Source organism: Carettochelys insculpta, chromosome 24 (assembly GCF_033958435.1).
Source record: "Carettochelys insculpta isolate YL-2023 chromosome 24, ASM3395843v1, whole genome shotgun sequence".
In the NCBI taxonomy this organism is placed as follows: Eukaryota; Metazoa; Chordata; order Testudines; family Carettochelyidae; genus Carettochelys; species Carettochelys insculpta.
Genome location: NC_134160.1, coordinates 9,253,060 through 9,275,704, shown reverse-complemented (window position 1 = coordinate 9,275,704; position 22,645 = coordinate 9,253,060). Strand labels below are relative to the sequence as shown.

Sequence of the window (22,645 nt, the reverse complement as noted above, 5' to 3'; positions counted from 1 at the left end):
CGTTCTATAATCTATTCCAGGGAACACTTCCAAAAAAATACAGAAATTACCCATTAAGTGGCTTGAGAAGATGTTTTATTGTTACAGTGAAGCTTGTAACATTTGAGATGGGGCAGATGAGAGGCAGGTATCAAACATGAGACAGTTAATGCCTGTCTTTTTTCAGCAGCACAGAGGACTAACAGCTTCTACTGACCAGCTGGAGTTTTGGATGGTAAGCACCTCTAAAAGATCACAGGGCTCAAAATTGGACTATTCTTACTTATAGTATTTTTTTTTTTTTTAGTTCTATTGCAGCACTTACGTCACAGTCCAGCCCTGGTTCGTGGGAGTACAAGTCTGGGGGCAAGTGAGATCCTGAGAATGGTATATCACTCAGGTGAAAGTCTTTTGGGACGAGAATCACTGTGATGTACAGTATCTAGAAAAGTGAGACCCTGTTCCACAACTGGGGCTCCTGCCTCTGCTATTAAGTGTCCGAGTTGATCAGGTCAAAAATCTAGTTTGCATATTTAGCCCAAATGTTGTGATGAGATGCTCCCTCCGTTCATATTTTTTGGGGAACCACAAGTGCAAGAAGAGTCAAGACAGAAGCAGATTTAACTGAGATTACATAACAGTGCTTACCAGAAATGAACCCTAGGGCTGCAGCTTGGTTCTGCCATGAGGGCAGGGGACTGGACTTGATCTATCGAGGGTCCTTTCTAGTCTAGTGTTCTGTGATTCTAGGTCTGGTAACTACCAATCCAGTGACTCCAATCTGAAGTGCACTAGGGCTGGACTTTCAACCCCTGCCCTGCCCCCAAGAGTGGTATGAATACAAAAGTATTCATCATGGTGAGGTGGGGATTTTTTTCACTCTAGGGAAATTAGACTATGCGGTGAAGAACAATGTCATGTTGTCCTTTAATAGATTGCTAGAGAGATGGGCCCTGGGGGCCTAAAGATCTGGTCTTGCCTGTCCACAGTTCAGTTGTTTCCAAAGGAACACAGCACAAGGGGCAAGGCTGAACTGGTCTCATTCCACCTTAAGGGAACAGATGGAAGAAGGGTAATAAAGGAATTTAAGGGAATGAAAACATGAGTTATCTGAGGATGACACAGTAAGTGAGAGGGAAAAGGTGATGTCATGGGGTGGGAGGGGGAAGAGGATGGGGAGGAAAGAAAGTAAGAGAGGCTGATCAGTCCTGTAGAGCACCAGGTTGTGTGCAGACAGAAGAATCCTTGTTTGAAATTTCTTGTTAGAAATAAAGTACACTTTTCCATACACAATTGGAACACATCACCCAAGGGAGGTGGATTCCCCATCTCTTGATGTCTTGCTGCAGTTGATGGTTTTTCTGCAAGATATGCTTTAGCCAAACCCAACTTACTTGTTTTATGATACTGTATAGGAGATCCTACTAGATTTAATTCGCCCCTCTGCCCTTAAACCTACAATAACTTTGTTCTATATTACAATTGTAGCCTGGGAAAAGGCTAAGACACAGGCATAGCCTTACAATACTAAACATTACAAAGAACTTTTTTTCTAAGAGGTCAGATTCTGGAGTCCATTTGTGAATCAAGAGGTATAATCCATAAAACAGTTTTGCATTATGGGGAGGGGTGGGGGAAACTAGCTGTCATTATGGTCAAGTAGGCTACAACTCAGTTGGAAATACTTTATCAATGGCTTTGTCCTACTTGCTATTGCTCCTACCTCTCCAGGCTGAATGGCTGAGTATTCGCAATTAAAGCTATTGCAGGAACTTGGCTTTCTCTGTGGCAAGTCCCCTAGCACTGGTTTTCTTCCAGGGATACATGGTACACAGAGGTTTTCTGGGGGTGCATCAATTCATGTAAACAGAATTAGTTTTACAACAGTCTACATAGAAGGTGCTAGTAAAGGCAGCACAGAGTGAAATGTTATATAGACAAGGACTTGCGTATCCTGCTCTAAACACTGAAATGTAAATACATTCAAATTTATTTTGATATAGAAAAAAGCACTCTTCAGTAATGTGATTTTTGATTTTTTTTTTTTTTTTTGTATATTTTAGGTCTGATTTTCATAATCAGGTAGTTTTTGAAGTGAGGTGAATTTTGAGGGGTACTTGATAAATCAGACTCCTGAAAGGTGTACAGTAGTTCAGGGCTGTGGCTCTGAAGCTTCCCAGAGTCTGCATTTGGCAGCTTTCTGGTCAATGTAAGAATTGCTGGTTGAGACTGGCCTTTGACTGACTCTTAAATTATGTTAAAGGTGGCTTATACCTTGTTTTGCCTTTTTATGATGTATAAAAAGGGCCTAAAAGGAGGGGGATTTTTTCCTGATTTACATTAGACAGCTTTTAATATGGAAAGCCAGGTCCTGGCTGCACTGGGTGGAACTATTGATTGGCTGTCCTTGTGAAGTACACTTCTGACAGTTGTACAGATAAGGAAGGGAAGGAATTTTTAATCATATTTAAAACATGTTTTCAAGGGTAACACTTTTAAGCTGTTTGAATAATACACAGGGTGGAGAAAAGGCATCTCTGTTTAAAGAAACATGCTTTAACATTCAAGGTAAGTTAAGGTGTTTCAGTATAAAATATACAACAGCTGGGGCATCTAATAAATCTGTCAACAGCACAGATGCCCAGATGGGCCATTCCTGGTATTGCCAAAGTCAGAATACAAAAACTCAGGTCTTCATCTGTCATAAAGCAGCACAAAGGTACACAAACCACTTTTTAAAAAAATTGTGAGGGTTACTTTTCACATCTTAAATAAATGAACCTAATTTAAAGGTCTTTTTATTTATGAATGGGTTTAAGTGCTACTCAGATCCACTGGTCCCTAATGACACTTGCAGATGCTGACATATTAATACTTGAACTAAAACCATTTTTCATGGTGATAGGTTCTGAATCATGAAATGATTTGAAAGAGAGATGTAAGCAGCCATTTGGGAATTCACTCAGACAGCAGTCGGATTGCACTGATGCGTGACTGTTTGCCCAAAAAAACCAAACAAATTGTGAAGAAGCGGAAGACACAACAATAGAAAAAAATCTTTGTCAACTCCTGTGGAACTCACAACCCTTTGTGCATTGTTACTGACCCTGGGGTGCCTAGTGACTAGGTACCAATCACTTGTGCTCTGTTTTTTAAAAAAAGGAGCTGATGCTCAGCCAGCCTCCTGCCGCTTAGCCTATCCCATGCCTGCCACAGTGCCAGACTACTAGCACTTATCAGCGCAAAAAAAAATGTGGTTTGAAAACAAAATCTCACTCAACCATATTCAGATATTTTAAAACCAGTATAGTGGAAGACTGTAGTGTTGGGCTCCGGAAAACCTGCCACTGTAATAAGATCACTCAGCTGCCTTGGGACCTATGGGTGACTCCCCCAGGGTTTCAGTGGGATCCAAATGGCACTTGGCTCTCTGCGAGGGTGGGTTGTGCTTGTATGGAAGACAAGTGTCCCTACTAGACTGCAGAAGATGCCTGCTTGAAAACAAAGAGGTGGCTGTAGAGCCAATTAAGCAAGTTGTAGTGTAATCCCCCGTTTTCATGGAGAAAGTGCTGGTTGAGGGGCTGCTAGGCGGGGGAGGAGGGCGGTTTCACGTGTCTTATTTCCCCTCCCAGTCCTGCGAAATGCAAATACGCTGAATTTTAGAAACGTCCTAATCCCCCATCCGTGATCAAGGCAGATCTACTCCCTGTGAGGGTCACTGCGGTGCCGGGATTAACGCTACTGTTACCTCCGTACAAATAATTTCTTAGCCAAATTGTTGCTGGAGCGGGAGGAGAGGGCTTGGGGGGGAGGGGGGTGGCTCTTCCCTTCAACCCCGTTCTGCCGCCCTGAGGTTCCGTTTCGAGCGTCTCCCGCTCCTTGCAGCAGCCCTAGTCCGCCCCTAGCATTCTGCTCGCGGAGCGATTCTCCGTCAGCGAGTCTCCAGCCTCCAGATGGCGTATCGTCCCTGCACCTCCAGGGCCGCAGCGGCACAGCGTCCCTGCGGTAGGCGGGAAGTGGATGAGGTGGGGCTCTGGGGAGAGGTGGCTGCTGCGGAGGGACGGGCCTGCCAAACTAGCTATCCCCTTCCTCTCTCTGGGAAAGGCGTGGCAGAGCCAGGAGCACCGGTCGGGGGCCGAGGGAATTCCAGATCAGCAGGTACCTGAGCGGGACAAGCGAGGGACTGGGCTACTTCGGGAGGAGGGTGGTTGGGTCTGGGACCTTCAGGCAGTGCCAGTGGGAGTGCGTGATCCCGGGAACCCGGAGAACGAGGAGTAGTTTAGAAACAGCCTTGCACTGGGCACCTCTGTACCCCCAGCACATTGTTTACTGCGGAACCGGTAGTCTGAGTGCTGCCCTAACACTGCAAACCTCCGAGAGCCCCATAATGTGTAACACTAATGCCCACCCTGGCCTATCCTTCATAGTAGGGATCTTTAGAGGACCCTAATACCCAGAGATCTCTCAGGGGCAGCTGGAGACTGCTAGGAAGCCCTGGTACTGCACACTCCTGGAGAGACCCTATAGAGCCTAATGTTAGGCAAGTCTCAGAACTCCCAGTACCCTGAGCCTTTTGGAGGCCCCTAATATAGGGCACATAATGAGAGCCTGGTTTCAGGGGGCTAAAGTCTGTGCTGAGTTATGTGGGGGAAGGCCCATTAACTCCAGTGAAGCTATTCTGGAGTTACCCTGGCAGAATTTGTCCCTAGAGCTTTAGGTGAGGGTGACACCCGAATGGGGGTGGGCCATGCTGAGACATTCCCAGCAACTGCATACAGAAGAGCCCCAACTCTGTTTTGGGTCTCTCTTTGCCTGTGTGACAAAGTTTTTTCCATATTTTGAGAGAGAAAAATTAATGAAATTAATAAACTGAATTAAGGAATGAAATTACTGGGGCTGTTGGTGAAACTGAGCACTGGTCAGTTTCCAGAGCATGTTAAAGTAAGCCAGCAAATGAAATAAATTTTGCTAATCCTGTCTGTAGCTGCACAAAAAACCAAGCAGTACTGTAGCACCTTAAAATTAATCAATTAATTTATTAGATAATGAGCTTTTGTGGGTAAGACCCACTCCATTGGATTTTCAGTAGACAATTAGAATCCAACATTATAGCAGGGAGGGACGAGGAAGGAAGGGGGGACGGTTTAAAAGAAACCACATACCGAATGACGTTTAAAATAAACTATTTATATGTTCTTTTTAAAGGATGTTTACACATTTGTACACAAGCAAATACACACGTACGTGCTTAGGGCCAGAAGCTGCAGGCCTAATATTAAGTAGGAGTCTATGGGGTGACAGGTGTAAGTGCTGCCTACACAACACAAGTTTGGTATACATCATGGGGGGGGGGGGGAGAGAGAGAGAGAGAGAGAGAGTGTGTGTGTGTGTGTGTGTCCGTCCCCTAGTTTATGGGACTGTTGCATGCTGATAGATTACTTGAGTGTTTGGTGCAGCACTGTTACACTTTTATACTTTAGTTAGGTATATAGGTATTCTTGATTCAATGTATAAATGAGATTGATCGTTTCCTAGGTACTGTACAAGGCTTTTTTTTTTTTTTTTAAAGTATTCACTAGAGAAAGATAAATGCTACTCAAACCAGTTTTAGGGCCCCCTGATTTAAGCTGTTTATCTGTTTTTTATCTTCTGTTTTGTTTGGACAAGGCAAAGGTCATGGTGTGAATGATATAGGTCCCTGTCAGTCTTTCGTCTGTTTTTTTTCGAATCCAAGGGTGGAATGAATTTTGTTATTGGCACCAGGGCACATGTACACCACAAATAGAAACACATGTTGCCTACTGTGGGCAGCTGTGGACACTCCGCTAATCAGCTGGACAGCGCTTGAATCTGTCCTGGATGGCTGCCCAAGCACTCAGCTTACAGTGAACACCTATGCCTGCTACCAGTAAGGATCTGAAGCAGACATGGTGCAACCCAACAGGAATATTTTTAGGTCCCCTCTTGCATCCCCATTAAAAGCCCAGCTGGTTTATTTCCACAAACAAAAAAATATATAGCAACACGACACATACTAAATCACTCATTAACCAGTCCATGTTAAGATGACTGGTACTAAATCAGGAATCTCAAGTTTCTGGGGGCCCTAAGCAAAATCTTAGCCTGCTTATGCCTAGCAAGCTCTACTGCTGTGTCAGATATATATTTCACTGTTGTCTTGTAGATTCTGAAGCAGCGTCCCCTAACATGTAGCAAACTAGGACCTTAGCTTCACTGGGAATTTGCACTGATTCCAGCAATTGATAACCACCCATCTGCTGACATAACTTGGATGTGGGCAAGCACTATGCATGCAAATCGTGGCTTTCCTTCTTTTCACCTGGGGTTTACCAGTTCACTGGTACAGTTCTATTGGTGGCTAGAGTCATGACATAGCCTCAAGGCTTAAGGTTTTTAGGCAAACCGTGGAAGATTCTGTCACCTAACACGTGTGACCGTAGTGCCAGGAAGCATGTGAGCAGCTGCCTTCCTGCCCACCCCTTCCCCAGCAGGGATCAGGAAGTCTCCATTCTTTTTGTTGAGGATTAGTTGGATGCAGAAGAAAATTGGTGATTACTTTCCGTTGTTATCCTTTCTATTCAATTGATTTCCCATTGTGAGTTGAGGAGGTTGGGATGAGCAGTTTGGGAGCTCTCTGCTCGCGAGTTTGTGTACTTGTACCCTGGATTTTTTTGTATGCTGTTAGCTCAGTGCTAACTGGAGCTGCACAGATTAGGAAGCAATATTTTGTCCCTGGGATGGTTTTTCAGTATCACAGTGGAGTCTAGTGGTCCCAACCAAGTTTAGCATCTCATTGTGCTAATTGCTGTACAAACCTAGGATACTAGTCCTTGCCTCAAGCTAAATAGCGTAGACCAGGGGTGTGCAAAGTGGAGGACATGCTGCCCAGAGGGGGCGTGACATTTTGCGAGGGGGGGCGTGCAGCTCAATCAGCTCCTCAGACTGTATTCATGCTGGCCCCTGGGAACTACCTAGATTCCGGTGTGGAGGAAGTGCTGCTGCCTGCAGGGATCCAGGGCTGCCTTCAGCCTGGGACCACTGCTACCCATCAATATGGTGCAGGCTGGAGTCACCACTTCTTTGCTCTACAGCAGCACCAAGTTCCTTGGCCATCAGCGCAGCAAGGGAAGTGCCTACGAGGTGGCGGTGGTGATGCAGCTGAGCCCCTGGGGTCCTCCCTTTGAGACATCCCCCTGAGCACCACGCCCTCTTTGGAGCACCCTTTGAGTCCCCCACCTGGGCCCTCCCCCAAGTATCCCTCCTCCTTTGGGACACTCCCTGGAACCCCCCAGCACCTACTTCCTGAGCATGCCATCCCCATCCCGAGTATCCTAACCCCTTCCTGAGCACCTCCCCCGGCATCCCTTCCTGTGGTCCTCCCACAGTTTGAGGGAGCACCAGCTGATTGCAGGGCCAAAAAGTGTGACCCAAGGTAAAAAGTTTGCTCACCTCTGACTTAGACAGGATGCGGGGGAAGCAATGCAGTGTAGAAGCTGAGCAGCAAGCAAATTTTTCACCTGAATGCATGTGGTTCACCGTCAGCTACAGGGAGGGAGGAAGAATGAATCTGCTCAGTCTATTTTGATGTAAGGGTATTGATAAAGAATCACTTACAATAATAAAATGCCTGTCCTTGTCTAAGGGTACATCTACTCTGTGATAAAATACCTGTGTCATGTCACAGCTGGCCTAGGTCAGTTGCTGGGCTCACAGAGCTCAGGCTGCTGGGCTAAAAAATTGCTGTGTAGATGTTCAGTCTCAGGGTGGAGCCCAGGGTCTGAGAGAAGAGGGTCTTCCAGTCCAGGGCCCAGCCTGACTCCAAAGATCTACACTGCAATTTTAGCCCCACAAGCCCTAGCTGGCTGACCTGGGCTAGGAGACTGGGTGCTGTGGATTTTTTATCACAGTGTAGCAATACCCTGAGCTGATGCAGAGGTTTCATGTCAGAGTTTATATAAAACCACCAGCTGCACTGGGTCTGGAATGGAGTTTGAACTTCTAGGTTAAACATGGCAGTAGGGAGGGGGTAGGAGGAGGTGGGGTTCTAGATGGGAGTAGGTGCAGGAGCTGTATGGGGGTGCAGGATCTGGGCAACCAGGCTGCAACTTACCTGGGCAGCATCCAAAGACACACATGGTTCTGCGCCTTCCCCGCAGTGCTCCCAGGCTCTGCTCTCCACTGCTCTGATTGGCCAGAGTTCCACCCAATCAGAGCAGCACTATGAAGCTTCCTGGCAGCACTGCCTCTGCTGCTTCCTCTTCCCTTCCCTGTCTGGGGGAAAAGCAGTGATGGCAGAAAAGCCTCTCCAGGGAGCTTTTTCTCCCAGGGCTGCCAGGCACCGCCCCCACCACCAGAATTCCAGCCAATCAGAGCAGCAGAAAAGCCTCTGTAGGCAGCAAGTCCCATTGACCCCAGCTGGCGGGAGGGAGCAGGAGCGGCAGTGGCAGCACACATAGCCACTTCCTGCCCTCCCTGTCTCCTGACAGAGCCCATGCGCCGCATCCAGCCTTGGTTTGCCTGATCCAACCTGGGAGGCTCTGGGCTATAATCCGCACTCCCTGCTATGGAATAGATGCTGGCGAGGGGAGCCCCAAGCCTCAGGGTCCAGATCCAGCAAGCTGTGGTCTGGGGGGTTCCCTACCCCTTCTCTAGGCCATGCTGTAATACGAATAAATAGTTTTCAACCTGAACCAAAACCCCCTCTATACTACTTTTCATTCTTCATTTATTGTAAACATCAGGAGAATGTTATCTTGGCCTATGAGAGCTGATAAGGTTTTTATTTTGAAAAAGGCCCTTTCATGTTGGTCCATGATGAAGCGGCTTTTAAAACCAAACTAAACTTTCCTTTCTTCTCTTCATCAAGGTTTGCTGGCTTGGCAGCAGTTGAGTGTACAGTCTTCTTGGCATGGCAACCATTGTCCCAGAAAAACTTAACCACCTTTTCCTTAATGTGCAGCAGCTTCGGCAGGTCCCCAGGCTGCTGGAAATGGCTTTCCCCTTTCCTTCCTGCACTGTGGGCACTTCGGATGTGCCTAAGATCTTCTGGAAGCCCTACATCCACACCGGTTACAGACCCCTCAACCAGACCTGGAAGTATTACTTCTTGACACTTTTCCAGCAGCACAACGAAGCAGTCAACATCTGGACACACTTGGTGGCTGCTCTGATCCTGCTGTTGAGGTTCTGGTGGCTTTCCCAGATGGTGGATTTTGTGAGCGATCCTCATGCCCATCCTCTGTGCATCATTGTCTTGGCTTCTATCACCTACCTAACCTTCAGCACCTTGGCTCACCTCCTCCAGGCCAAGTCCGAGTTCTGGCATTACAGCTTCTTTTTCATGGACTATGTGGGAGTAGCCGTTTACCAGTACGGCAGTGCCTTGGTGCATTACTATTATGCCATCAAGCCAGACTGGCATGCCAACATCATGGGCTTTTATATGCCTGGGGCTGTTTTACTAGCTTGGTTATCCTGTGCAGGTTCCTGTTATGCTAAATATAGATATCACCAGCTTCCTCGCCATCTGAGCCGTCTGTGTCAGGAAATGCCCTTGGGTCTGGCGTATGCGCTAGACATTAGCCCAGTAATTCACCGGATCTACACAGCTCAGCCTGCTGAGCAGGCAGATCCAGCCCTCTTATACCACAAATGCCAGGTGCTGTTTTTCCTTATCGGTGCTTTTTTCTTCTCCTACCCGTATCCGGAGAAATGGTTTCCGGGGAAATGTCACTTTGTCGGGCAAGGGCATCAAATCTTCCATGTGTTCTTGGTGCTGTGCACCCTGGCCCAGGTGCAAGCGGTGGCTCTGGACTATCAGTCACGGAGGGCAATCTACACCAGCTTGCATGGTGACCAGACTCACAATTTCTCCGGTCTGTGCCTCTTTACTGTAGTCTGCTGCCTCCTCACTGCCGCTTACATGACCAGCAAAGTGAAATGCAAACTGAACGGCAAAGGAGAATGAAAGCCATGGAGGGGGAGCTCCCAGTCGGATCCTGGCTGTTGGAGGGAATACCACCAGAACAGTCCAGGTTCAAATCCAGCTGTGTGCTGGAGCGCAACGGGCGATGGAATGCTTAGAAATGTGCTATTGTTAAGCGATCAGCAAAGGGACAGTTCTGGGAGTTCGTGCTCTTTGGTGGGGTTTTATGATGTATAAAGAACACCTGGAAAGGTGTATGAGGAAATGTGTTTCAACCCTTTTCTGTTTCTGCATTAGAAATTCAGACCTTGGATTTCAGAGGCCTCAGCAAAGAGCTGAGCCAGGGAGCAGTGCTCTCTTTGCTAAATCTGCATCCCGCTGTCCTGACATCTAAGGGCCGCAAAAGTTGACTTGCGTAGGTGAGATGCTCAGTGAGCCTTTGATCAAAACCAGGAGCGGCCAGTGCTGACATTCCTGGTATTTCTCGTGCAGAAGTTAAGGCAGAAAAAACAAGTCCAGCTTGTCTTGAAACACTGCAAAGACACAAACAAGGAAACAGAACAACTCTCTTATTTTCTGTTCCGGTCATTTTATACAGGTTAAACCTCTCTCATCCGGCACCCTCAGGACCTGACCGGTGCCAGACAAGAGAATTTGCTGAACAACGGGAGGCCGATATTTTCTAGCACATTACCAACACTTCCACTGCTTACTGGGCTCTTTGCAGACATCAAGGGGTAAATTACAGCTAAACAGCAGCCCAGAGCACTGAGAGTCAGAACTGATGGCTGTAAACAAATTTTATGGGGCCACAGGAAACTCGGCCACACCCTTGATAAGTGGTCGTGTGGCTGATTAAAATCATGACAGATTACAGAGTTTGCTGGCTAAGAGAGTACCAGATTAGAGAGGTTCAACCTGTAGTAACTTTACATGACACTTTATACACAGAGAAGGACATGTGGCCTGCCCTTACACTGAAGAGAGGGCCTTGTCCAGAGAGGGGAGGAGGTATCAGTAAAGCTGAAGAGAAGGAAAGGTTGGATGTAATGGGTTTCTAGGTGGGAGCTGAAGGAGGAAAGTGGGAAGCCTTGTCTTTACTGACCCCTAAAAGATCCCTCTGTTGGTACGAGCAGTGCAGCTCCATTGCAGGTAGGGTAAAGGAAAAACCAGGGTTATAATGAGTGTGTCTGTCAGACCTGACCAGGGTGATAAAAACACTGGTGTCCAGTCTATACTGTATGTGCCATCAATGTCCCCTCTGTCTTTGTCCATACATGTGCAGAATAAAGTTTATGTGCACTCAGGCATGTGTGAATGTGCACCACTGGGAGCTCTGCTAATCAGCTGGGCAGCATTTGAATTGCTCCTGAATAGCCTCACAAGCATACAGTTTATCAGGAACACTGCCTGCCAACATTATCGCTGCACCAACTCTGGCAACAAGGGAAATGCTAAAGAGAGCTACTTCTGTAAACAGAGCCACAGTGTGCCCCAGCCAAAGGGGCCGCATGCACGGAGAGGTGAATATCAGGGTGGAAAAAGGCACAGAAGAAGGGGATGAGAGAGCACTGAGAGATAAATGTGGCAAGTTGGGAGAGTACAAGGAGTCTGGATTAGATGGGGCAAAAGTCAAGGTGGAGGACCTGGAGCATGAGTGACCCACACACCTACGGGCGTGATTCTGTCCCAGGTAGAGACACTTGGGCCACTTACACGGAGAAAGAATGAGGCTCTTCCATAGCCTAAGCTGAGAGCTTTTGACTCAAACTCTAGAGGTTCATGCAATAAGCCAGGGGTGTGCAAAGTAGAAGACAGGCCTCACTGGGGGACATGAACTTTCCTAAAGGGGTGGGGCGCAGCACAATCAGCTACTGGGTCTCAAGCTCAGCCATCTCATTTAAAGTGTTGGAATATGTTATCGTTTTTATGTCTGTGTATTCCCATTTCCATACCGATTGATAAAGTTTTTACATTCTACAAACTTATTATTTCACGTGTGTCGAAAGGGGCTTTTTTTCATATGCACATAACCAAAATGTATGTTGCTTTGGATTACATTAGGCAGCTGTGGGGGAGGCTGCTAATTGCTGAGATGAAAAGTGCAGCTGCTGTAAAAGGTTTGCTTAGCACAGCACTAAGCTCCAGAGGTCCCAGGTTTGAGTCTGCCTGATGACAGTTACACCTGGGTGGCGGGCAGGAGGATGCTGTCAGCAGCAGCTTTGGGCAGGGAGAAGATGATTGTGATCAAAAGCAGTTTGAGTTGGGATGAGAGCTGTAGCAGCTGGGCTTATGAGAAAGGCCCAATGTTAGTGACATTAGAGAGGTGGCAGAGACTGCGATTTAGTGCGAGTTTGGCTGTGTCTGAGCAAAAGCCATTACAGGACTATGACAAGGGAGGTGTGTGTGTGGAGGGGGGTGAACAGAAAAGTTTGAAACAACTGATTTAGATCTAGACTGAATTTTGGTTCTAAACTTGGTTCAAGTTCTTGCCCTGACCTGAGCTCATCTTCCCCTAGCTCTGGCTTCTGTCTTTCCCCTGCTGCCCTCAGGCAATGTCTAGATTGCAGACTTCTGTCAGGAGTCCGGAGGTCTCCTGACAGAAGACTGCCACTCCGGGAGCCTTCTCCCAACGTCCCCGGTCATCCTCGTTCCATGGAGAAGACGAGATGTGTTGGTAGAGGGGGTTTTCCTGACATTTGGCCCCATGGAGACAAACCAAATGTCAGGAAAGCCTCTCCCAACAGAGCTGTCGGCAGGAGATACGCAAATGCCTATCTTAAATCTAGACATAGCCTCAGTGAGCTAACAAAGGCTTTGTCCACAGGCGGAGAAATTGACTAAATTGCTTTCTCTGTCCATTCTGAAAGGGTTTCAGGTAACCTGGTAATTTCAGCTGCTCCTGAAGATGGTTTTCAATAATGATTGTAAAAAATAAATGTTCTGCCTTGTCTAAGCTGGGCAGCAGTAGCCAGCGAAGCAGGGTCACCCTGGACCACTCTAAGAATTATCATTAAAAAAATCATCTCAGAAAGCTATCATTGGCATGTGCTGGTTCAGCTACTGCAATGTGAAGACTTCAGCTGCCTGATCTGGTTTGGGGAGTTAGTGCTGCAGGAGAAATTACAGACCTCTCAGGGCCTAGTTCAAGTCGTAGCAAGTAGAAAGTTTTTAGATTAAGCTTTAAAATGAATTGACTGTATCCCACAGAGAGGGAGCCCTGGTTAGTCTGTATCTTCACAAAACAAACAAGCTGTCCCGTAGCACTTTAAGGACTGACAAAGTGATGAGCTGTCGTGGGATAGACCCACTTCTTCAGCTCTGAAAATTCTGGTAAAAGTAAACTGGCACAATGAGAATTTAACAGAAAGGAAAAAAATGACGTGAAAATTGATGAATCAGCTACATAGAACAGAAGAAGAGGAAGAAGGGGAAGAAAATTATGTACTGCAACTGTCTCTTAAGTGAGTTGCCTGGAGTCACTACAAATATCAAAGATGGGTAAACTGTCCTTGTAATGCGTAAGGTAAGCAAGACAGCAATTGAGAATGAACTCCAATTCAGATGTCTCCCTTTATAATCTGGTGTTAAATTCTCTGTTTTAGGATGCAGGTTTTCAGGTCTTGGATGCTATGGCCTGCTCCATTGACGTGCTCACTGACAGGTTTATATGTATTCAGATTCCTAATATCTGATTTGCGCCCATTCATTCTTTGGCAAATTGATTGTCCCGTTTGTCCAATACACATAGCAGGCGGGCATTGCTGGCGCATGATAGCATGTATAACATTGGTGGAAGACAGGAATATGAGCATATGGCTGTATGCATAATTCTTAAAGGTGCACAAATTTCATTGGCAATCTCTAATGGCTAGTGTGAGAGCTTTGTAGTGCTTACCCAACACCAACTGACTTTAAGGTGCATAACCCACATGCTCCTTCTCTTGGGAAGTAAATTGAATAATCCAGGCTGCAGCTCAGATGGTGTGTCTGAGTTAATGAGGTCCCGAGTTGCAGCAGGGAGTTTCTTCAGTAGTTGTAATTTCCTTTGGAATTCCAAAGTGGGATCAGCGGAGAGAGGTCTGTAAAATGTGGTGTTGGAGAGTTGTCTGGCTGCCTCCTGTTCATAGTCTGACTTATTCAGGATGACAACAGCACCCCCTTTGTCAGCTGGTTTGATTATGATGTCTGGGTTATTTTTGAGACTCTGGACAGCATAGCGTTCAGCATAGTTGAGATTGCGTCTCATTTGGCATTGTTTGTGTATAATGTCAGACTGAGCACGGTTGTGGAAGCACTGTACGTAGAAGTCCAGACTTTCACTACGACCCTCAGGGGGAGTCCACATAGAGTTCTTCTTTTGTTGTTGGTGGGGGGGTCGAGAGAGTCAGACTGTTGTTTGTAGGTGTGCTGGAAAAATTCCTTTAGACGGAGGCAGCGAAAGAAGGCTTCAGGGTCCCCACAGAATTGTATTAAGTTTGTGGGGGAAGCAGGGCAGAAGGAAAGACCCTGGGATAAGAGAGACTCCTTTGCTGGGCTGAGTTGGTAGTTTGAAAGGTTAACAATGTTGTTGGTTGAGCTACTGTTATTGTGGTTAAAGTATCCTGAGGAATGAAGTAATGAAGAAAATTTATTCTCTTTTCTATTTTGTAGAAAGAGGAAGTGTGTTTTATAAATATCTTGTCTGGCACTGGTAAAGTTTCGTACTGTGGGGTCTTGTGTGGATGCCTGTTCGTTGATGATAATTTCAAGTTCAGAGAGTTCATTTTTGATCATCTTTTGTTTATTGTAAAGGATTTTGATCAAGTGGTTCCTCGGTTTCTTAGAAAGCGTGTTGCATAGATGTTCACTGTAGTCAGTGTAGTGCGTAAGGGTTATCATCTTTTTCTGATTTGTCCTCCTTGCTTACTGTTTTTGGTTCTCTGTGTCTTAAATATTGAGTCTGTGCTGGTCTGGCTATGGTCTGAAGAAGTGGGTCTGTCTCACGAAAGCTCACCTATTGAACTATTTTGCCAGTCTTTAAACTGCTACTTGACTGTTTTTTGTTTTGATAAGAAGACATAGAAGCTGTTTCCCAGCGTGCAGAAGGGAAGCTCAGCCCGAGGCAGGCGTGTGCATGACCATCTGCCTTACTGGAAACTTTCACCAGCTTTAACACTCTGCCTTGGGGAAGAACTTATGCTTTGTTCAGTGAAGTGAGTAAAAGCAGATGCAAGGCGAGGGTGTGGGTGTGACCTCCCCACCCCCCATGATGATTTGCTTGCAGTGCAGTTTTGTTGCTCTTAAGCTTTAGTGACTCCGCAGGCAGCTTGTTGGCGTCAGCGGCCGAGCTCAGGTGGCTCTGTGGCCCGCAGCATTATTATTAACGAATGACACGGCGGCGCGGACAGAGCCCTGCATTTGTACAGCGCCTGGCACAAGAGCCACGTTTCGCTCCCGTGCACGTCCACGCTGTGAGTGGCGAATAAAAGCATATGGGGTGGAGTGTAGCTCTAGCGCCTAGCCGAGGGGGGTTGGGGGGGCTGTGCCCTAGGACACCCCCCCCACGCTGCACAGTGACTCGCTGGTGATGCGGGGGGTTGTACAGCACCTAGCACCGGGGGGGGGCTGTGCGCCCCACCTGCACTGCACAAGAGAGGGCGGGGCGGCTGCAGCCAGCGTTGCAGGGCCTCGCGGGCGCGGCCACGGCCACAAGCTCCTCAAGCCTCTGCCAGGCCGGCTGTGTGTTGGAGGGGCCGTGGGGGGAGAGGCGTAGAGTGGGAGGAGGGGCAGCTAGGCGCTAACACCCATGGGCGGGTCCTTGTGACGCTTTCTCCCTTGCGTCCAATCCGGTACCGCGCGCGCCGATAGCCTCCAACCCGCCGCGGAGCCTAGGCGGCCTTGTGATTGGCTCTTCTCCGGTCCGCCGGTTGGGGGGGGGGGCGTGGCAGCGCTTGGCGGGAGAGTCCGCTGGCCGCTACACGATAACAGGTTGGCGGGGATTAGGGGTCCCCAGGCCGCCGGTGGGCGCTGGGTGGTGACCGGGGGGCTCGGAGCGGGGGCTGGGACTCGGGGTAGCTCAGGAGGTGATGGGGGCTGGGGGGGGGTGTGGAGCTGGAAGGGCAGGAGAGAATGGGGGGCTCGGAGTGGTGGTGGTGGGGGGCACAGGAGGGGCTGGGAGTGAGGAGGGAGCACAGGAGGGGACGGGATGGGAGCAAGCAGCAGTGAGCATGGGGGAGGGGAAACCTGTTTTTACCCATTGCAAGTGATGGGGAGCCCTGCCTCTGCATCTGTCCAGAGGTCCCAGCCTTTCCTGACTGCTCCCTGGCTTCTCTGGCGCCCCTTGCCCAGTTCTGCTTTCCTCCATTGTTCTGTTGCTCCTAACATGCTTACAGAATCGATTTTTATTGGCTTTTATGTCCCTCGATATGTGTAACGCATTTTGTGCCTGCATTTGTCCATGTTCCCTTTTTTGCAGGATTCCTTTTTCAGGTCAGTAGCTTTGCAAGCCATACCACTTGGTAAATGAGATACAAAAGATGAAATAACTTGCCCAAGGCCTCACAGTGAGTCAGTTTAATATCCGTGTTGCCCAGCATCTGACTCCTGCTCTGGAAATTGTTCATGTCCTCCCACAGAGCATATAAAAGAACACTGCTAGCCATGCTCTAGGCTACCTTCTTATTTCAGGCTGCTGCAGGTCCCTTATTATTTGGATCAGCCATGAAACGTTTAAGAAAACGAAGCGCTGCTGAGCATCATGAGACTTGTGGCATCTGGCTGGACACTGCAAAGTTAAAAAAGTGCAACGTACAGGTAATAAATCTGTGCTGGTTGTGATGTTTTAGCAGCATACAGTGCTTTACAACCCTATTACTCATGGGGTTTCTGCCCTGAGGAGTTTACAGTCCAAGGTGGAGAGCTCACATGGGAAGCTACCATAGCATAGCAAGAGGAGAAATTGGCAGAGGAAGAAGCCTAGATCATTTTTACTGAGCTTTCACTGAATTGCCGCAGGTGTGGCACTGGGGAGTAGCTTAACAGAGACTAGCAATGCATAAAAGAAAGGAAGGATTGAAAAGAAGAGAGGATATGTGGCTCATTGGGAAAAAGAGTTCTTCAAGCAGTGTGATACAACTGTGGAATGAAAGGAAATAGAATAAAAAGGGGAGGGGGAGTTATGTCACTGTTAACAGGTTAAATTTACTTTAGCATTTCTTTCCCTACCCAGACTCTTGTATTTAAGCCAGCTTCATATGTGCCAAATCCACTTCTTGAGAGGAATTGTAATAGTCACATTTCAGTTAATTTAACTTCAACAAGAATTTCTGAGCCACATACCAAGCAAACTACCATCTCTTCATTCTTCCGCATTCAACCAGCAGGTACTGTAGAGCAATTTTTCTGCTGCCATAAAATTTTAATATGGCAAAGTTACAGTGAAATGTTATCATACCATGCTACATCACTCGTTACTTATTCAGGAGCAGGTTAATATTCACAGATCCTTGTTAAAAATTCTGGCTTGCTAGCTGGGGAGCCTTTCTCCTCTGAGTGCACTAGAAGGGTTGACTACATTTCTGTGCATATAGATATATTTTCCTGTCAAGACAGAAAATCCACTTAGTTTCATTTCAAGGCATTTTCCACGGGCAGAGACAGAGAATGCTTCTAGTGGTGAGCGGAGCATTGCTTCTGTCAGGTAGCCTAAATTAGATCAGAGGTTGAATACCATCGGATGGATAAATCTCCCCCAGAATGAACAGACAGTCCCACATTAGCCAGATTGTATTTCCTACAAACACTAAAGACCAGGATTTTCAGAGGAACCAAAAGAGGTTCCTAATTCATGTTGTGTTTTTATAAATTTGGAACTGATGCTACACTGCACACTACACATTTCCCATTGATTAAACGAGCATTGTGCTGTGGAAGGGCTATAGGATCAAGACTCTTGTTGGGAAGGGTGGCACATTGACCCTGAAGTCTTAAACTGAGAGAAGATGGTAGGGGAAGGTGTGTACTCATATTATTGACACATCTGTAATTGGTTTAGTCAACTGGATCCCTCTAGTGTCCTTGAATTTTATCTAGCATGTTATTTCAGCTCAGAAATGCTGGGAGTGAGCTAAATCCTGGCTCAGTTTGCATGTGCTGGATGTTGGAGTGAGTGCAACAATGGCCTTGGGGAAACGGCTTGGCAATCATGCATGCTTTTTTTTTTCCTAAACCCACAAACTACTATCACAAACAATCCTGTAGTACCTTAAAGACTAACACATTTATTTATTTGTAAAGCTACAGTCTAAGACCACTAACCCTCTGAAACTACTATGAATTAACCTCATTTTGTTTGGTTGTCAGCAGGGCTTGTGATAGTGCCATTCAATGTCTGCTTATGCTTTATGCTATTTCCTACTCCCTGTGGATTAACTGTATGAATATTCCTATCCTTTTATGCACTGTAGATTCCTACTGCAAGATTTAGAGACTTTGCTGTAGTAATTAGTACTTGATGTTTTCTGTTGCTGTGTAAATACTAGCTCTTCATTCTGAAACTGAGGAAAAGCTAGAATCTTGGGGTAGGATTTAGAAATGAGATTCTTTCAAAAAGTTTCATAAGCAAATTGTTTGGTTTTTTTTCCCTTCATCTACAGATTTTGCAGTTCAGTTTTCCACATACCTTGTGCATCACTAATTTATTTAAAAAAAAAGTGAAGCATCTTCTAGTAGATGAATAGAGGTGAAAGACAGAGACATTACATAACTGTTTAAAAGCCATATCCTATTGAAGGTGCAAGGAGAACATAAGGCAGGAGGAATGACTTTACTGAATGTGGAATTCGTCTTTCCCTCAGATTGCCCACGAAGTGTCAGTGCGCCAAGGGTAGCTTGGGGCTGCTCATATGTCATTTCATTTCTCCCTCATGAGAGGCAGACTTTGTTTCATTGTCCGTTTCTTGCTTCCCATACTGGACCAGCTCTTTCACTAATTTCTGCAAGGAGATAGAGCTATTAGGATGTTGTGAAATGGGAGAGTCTGACTGTCAAAATCAGAGCAGTGGGACACATGTAAAGTTGGCTAAATGAAGTATGGGAGAAGACCTCTACCACTCCCATTGGGGGACGGCTAGGTCTTTGAAGAAATTGCATATTAGCCTTGTTTCATTTAAATACATTGTTTTTTCCAGGTGAAAACGACGATAACATAAAGCCATATCCCTTTATGTCAAATAACACACACAAAGGGAAATGCTCTGATTCCTTGGCTCCCTCCTCTGCGAAGAACTGTAGGGCTGCTAAGTTAAAAGAAGTCCAGGCACCAACCTTGAATCCTCAGGAGACCAACATTCAAGAGTGTAGCCACACACTTGAACAAAACACACAAGATTTGAACACTTCCCTGCTGAATTATACCTTGCCACAAGTACAATCTAACAGCAGGCATGAGTACACAGCCCTTGTGAGGACCTCTGCTGGTGAGACAGAAAATTACCTCCCCATAAACTTCACTCAGGATTCAGAGGGCAATAGGGTTCTAGCTCACAAGAATTCAGCTGACTCATTCACTGGAAGTGTTTCTGTAGCAAATGGGATAAGTTCACAGGAGAGAGAAAATTCCTGGATAGGAGAGAAAGAGGGTCATTTGTGCTCACAGAGAGAGAGAACTAGAGTGGGTCTCAAACCTAAACACCTGATGACACAAGGTAAGAGGAGATGCAAAAAACTGTCCTGTGACAAAAAGTCCTTTACAGATTTATCAGATATTGAGAATATAAATCCTGCTGCAAAGGTGAATGAAGACCAGCAGACTAATTGTCCTCTACACCAGTGGCGAACACCTAAAGCAGAGCTTTTGAAAGACAGTCAAAATGTTTCTGGTTCTTGGACAAAAAACTATTATACTACGGCTGGTTCAGCAGATGAGCAGGGGGACAGTAAGAGTACTCCTACCACACAGTTGTTTACCCAGGATTCAGAAGGTTACAGAGTCATTTCTCACCGGCACTTCCACGAAAGCATCAGATCTCCTTTGCAGATGAAGCATCTACAGGACAAAACCAACTCTGTTCATGATATGACTAGCACACTATTGGCAGACTGCTTTAATGGTTATTCTTCAGGGATATGGGACAGGACTCCTGTAGCTAGTACAGCCATGAATTTAGGTGAGCCTGATTCAAGCTGTGATTTGTTATTCACAGAGGATTCAGAAGGAAATAGAATGATCAAACATTGATATAACCCTTTTTTAGTAGAACAGGATCCTGAAAAATTGACACTCTTTGATAAGCACAAACACTTCTCTGAAGCCTACACCATGCATTGCTTTCTTTAAGAAAGACATATTCCTTGTAAAGTGTATACATTGCATATACTACCATATACTGTGAGTGGTATAGACCCAAGCAACTTACTTGGCTTGCAGAATTGTCTTTGATTAAAAAGAGATTGAGTGCAAATAAAGTGATAATTTTATAACAAGTGTTGTAATTGTTTTCATTCTGGACTTGCTATCACTATTCATATGAATACAGTGACTATGTTGCCATACCCTTTATTTTGGTGAATAGGCTCTTTGAGGGACAGAGCAAAAGGATTATCAATTTGTACGTATGGCAACACCTGCCTTAGTGGTGGCACTATAAAACAACCAGCAGGTTATCTTCAGTCTAACGCTGAGGGCCTATTATGCAAGACTCCTTATCCTTGATTTAGAACATTCCCATTCATGTAAGATTTGTAAAAAATATGGGTCAGCAGCCTTAAAGTTTCCTAATAGAAGCACTACAGACCACCAACTTGAGGACCTGTAGTCTAATGTACCTTTTAGCGCATTGAGGGTGGGATGAAGGAGGGCTGAGTCAAACAATGACTACCCTCAAGGTGGATGAAAATCTTTTTTTATTCAAATCAGATTAGATTTAAAAATACTGAATTGTTCTTAAAACTAAGTTACAATTGAATCAGCACAAACCTGCTGCACATACTTAATCTCATAAAAATGAATTAATGGCTCAGTCTGCCCAGCCTACCTACTGACTTGTGCTTTTTGAAAGTTCCAGGCTTCCAATTTCTTTTTCTCAGGACTAAAATGTAACATGAACAAAAAAGACAAGCTGACAGGATTGGTTTTGTTCTGTGTTTATCTAGTGGTGGACCCTGGAAAGCACCGAAGAGAAGCTAAGATGTCTTAAAGACAGGAGAAACAATACATAGGAAAGGATGGCAGCTGCATAGAAAGGAACAGTGTACTGGACTGAAAGAAAAAGGGAAGCCATGATTCAGTGCACGGTTTCCTACAGTCTCCCCACTTTTACCACAGGATTCTGAAAAATAGATGCTAGTTGGGAATATTTTGAAGACATTTGTTCCCTGGTAAAAAAGAGAAAATGTCAAGTACAAGCAGGGCAAGATGCTGATGCAGGTCCTAGTTGTAAGAATGAAACTGCTTATGTGGATGAAGATGTAAATACAGCTGAGAGGATCTGTTGGTTAGTAACTTAAATGCTTTACTTTGCAATGCCTCAGTTCTTCACCAGGCCTTTTAGTTTATATGTGATTTGACAAGTAAATTCCAAAACTGTTTCTTCTTTTGGATGTTGTTAGGGGAAAAAAAAAGTTAGCTATTACTTATGGCTTGTTTAATTAGTTAATTATGTTTAGAATTTATCACCCACATATACAGTGCAGAAGGCTGCAGCAAGAGCAATCTACAGTTGATAGTTGCCTTTGCATGTCATTTTTTTATTTTATTACATACACACCCCTTAGTTGGGAACATCATAGCTACAGACCATGATGGTGATGCAATAAGCCTATTCCCTATTTTACTGCCACATACCTTAACTTTTCCAAAGGAGGCCTGTTGTTTTCTCAAAAAATGCATGCCAGTGAATTTAATGGGGCTTACTCCAAAATTAAGTGCACTCTAAGTACAGCCAGTTTTAGCTTTTTTTTGGTAGCTTGATTTAAATCATTCCACCCTGATTACCCCAAATTTAGGTTCAGCTGCCCATGCAAGTGCTCATTTTTTAATCAACACAAAAATAGCTCTTGCAATTCAGTGGTTGATGTCAAGAACTTCACAAACAGAGTGTACCTGGCTACAGCTAAGAACAGCCCCAGGATTAGTTAAAAAGGGGAGGTTTGTAAAGGACAAACCCTTACATCAGCATATAGGGCAACCCTTTATTGACAGGTATTAGGAGAAAACTAATTTGCTTGCCACATCCTTTATAGTAGTGGTTCCCACAATGGGGGATATGAGGAGGTTCTGAGCCAGGGGAAGGGGAGGGTGGGAGCATATGAGGCCACAAGAAAAAACATTTTTTTAATAAGTTCAGCTGACATACTCAATTTTCAGCAGCATTTAATCATCTCTTCTGCAAGCACTAGTTAATCCATTCCAAATATTAAAATAGTTAGAGCAGTTTAACATCTATTGGCATTATTCATCTGCCAAAAGCACACTCTAGCATCCCTCCCTGGCCTTAGAAAAAAATTATCTGTAACAAAGCTATTTCTATAAAGGCCAATATTGTTTATCTTGGTTAATTTCTTGGAAAATCATTCACTTTTTCAAGACACCTTCTGCTCAGTTTGTGACTCTTGTCAGGAATCAGTCTGTGGTGGTTATTTCTTCCCACAGAAGGTAAGTTCTATATTTTAAATAGCAATTATAGGCCTGAAGTAGTTTGCCATGTCTAGCTTTGTGTGTGTAATGCTTTCCAGTTGTTT

At 45.6% G+C, this 22,645-nt stretch overlaps 2 protein-coding genes across 4 annotated transcripts; both read left to right on the top strand.

The window, feature by feature from the left end:
• Window positions 1–186: 186 nt before the first annotated feature.
• On the top strand, window positions 187–20,360 carry AUNIP (aurora kinase A and ninein interacting protein). Of its 2 annotated transcripts, none has more exons than XM_074976465.1 (4): window positions 187–214; window positions 16,595–16,720; window positions 17,136–17,289; window positions 19,096–20,360. In XM_074976465.1, the coding sequence occupies exons 1-4, from the start codon at window positions 212–214 to the stop codon at window positions 20,142–20,144; spliced, it is 1,332 nt and encodes a 443-aa protein (XP_074832566.1). In that variant the 5' UTR covers window positions 187–211; the 3' UTR covers window positions 20,145–20,360. The 2 variants fall into 2 exon arrangements, with proteins under 2 accessions (XP_074832566.1, XP_074832567.1); XM_074976466.1 differs by lacking the exon at window positions 187–214 and adding an exon at window positions 14,407–15,120.
• PAQR7 (progestin and adipoQ receptor family member 7) lies at window positions 388–12,250 on the top strand. Of its 2 annotated transcripts, none has more exons than XM_074976473.1 (2): window positions 388–429; window positions 8,867–12,250. In XM_074976473.1, the coding sequence occupies exon 2, from the start codon at window positions 8,909–8,911 to the stop codon at window positions 9,965–9,967; it is 1,059 nt and encodes a 352-aa protein (XP_074832574.1). In that variant the 5' UTR covers window positions 388–429; window positions 8,867–8,908; the 3' UTR covers window positions 9,968–12,250. The 2 variants fall into 2 exon arrangements, with proteins under 2 accessions (XP_074832574.1, XP_074832573.1); XM_074976472.1 differs by lacking the exon at window positions 388–429 and adding an exon at window positions 4,088–4,137.
• Window positions 20,361–22,645: the final 2,285 nt, after the last annotated feature.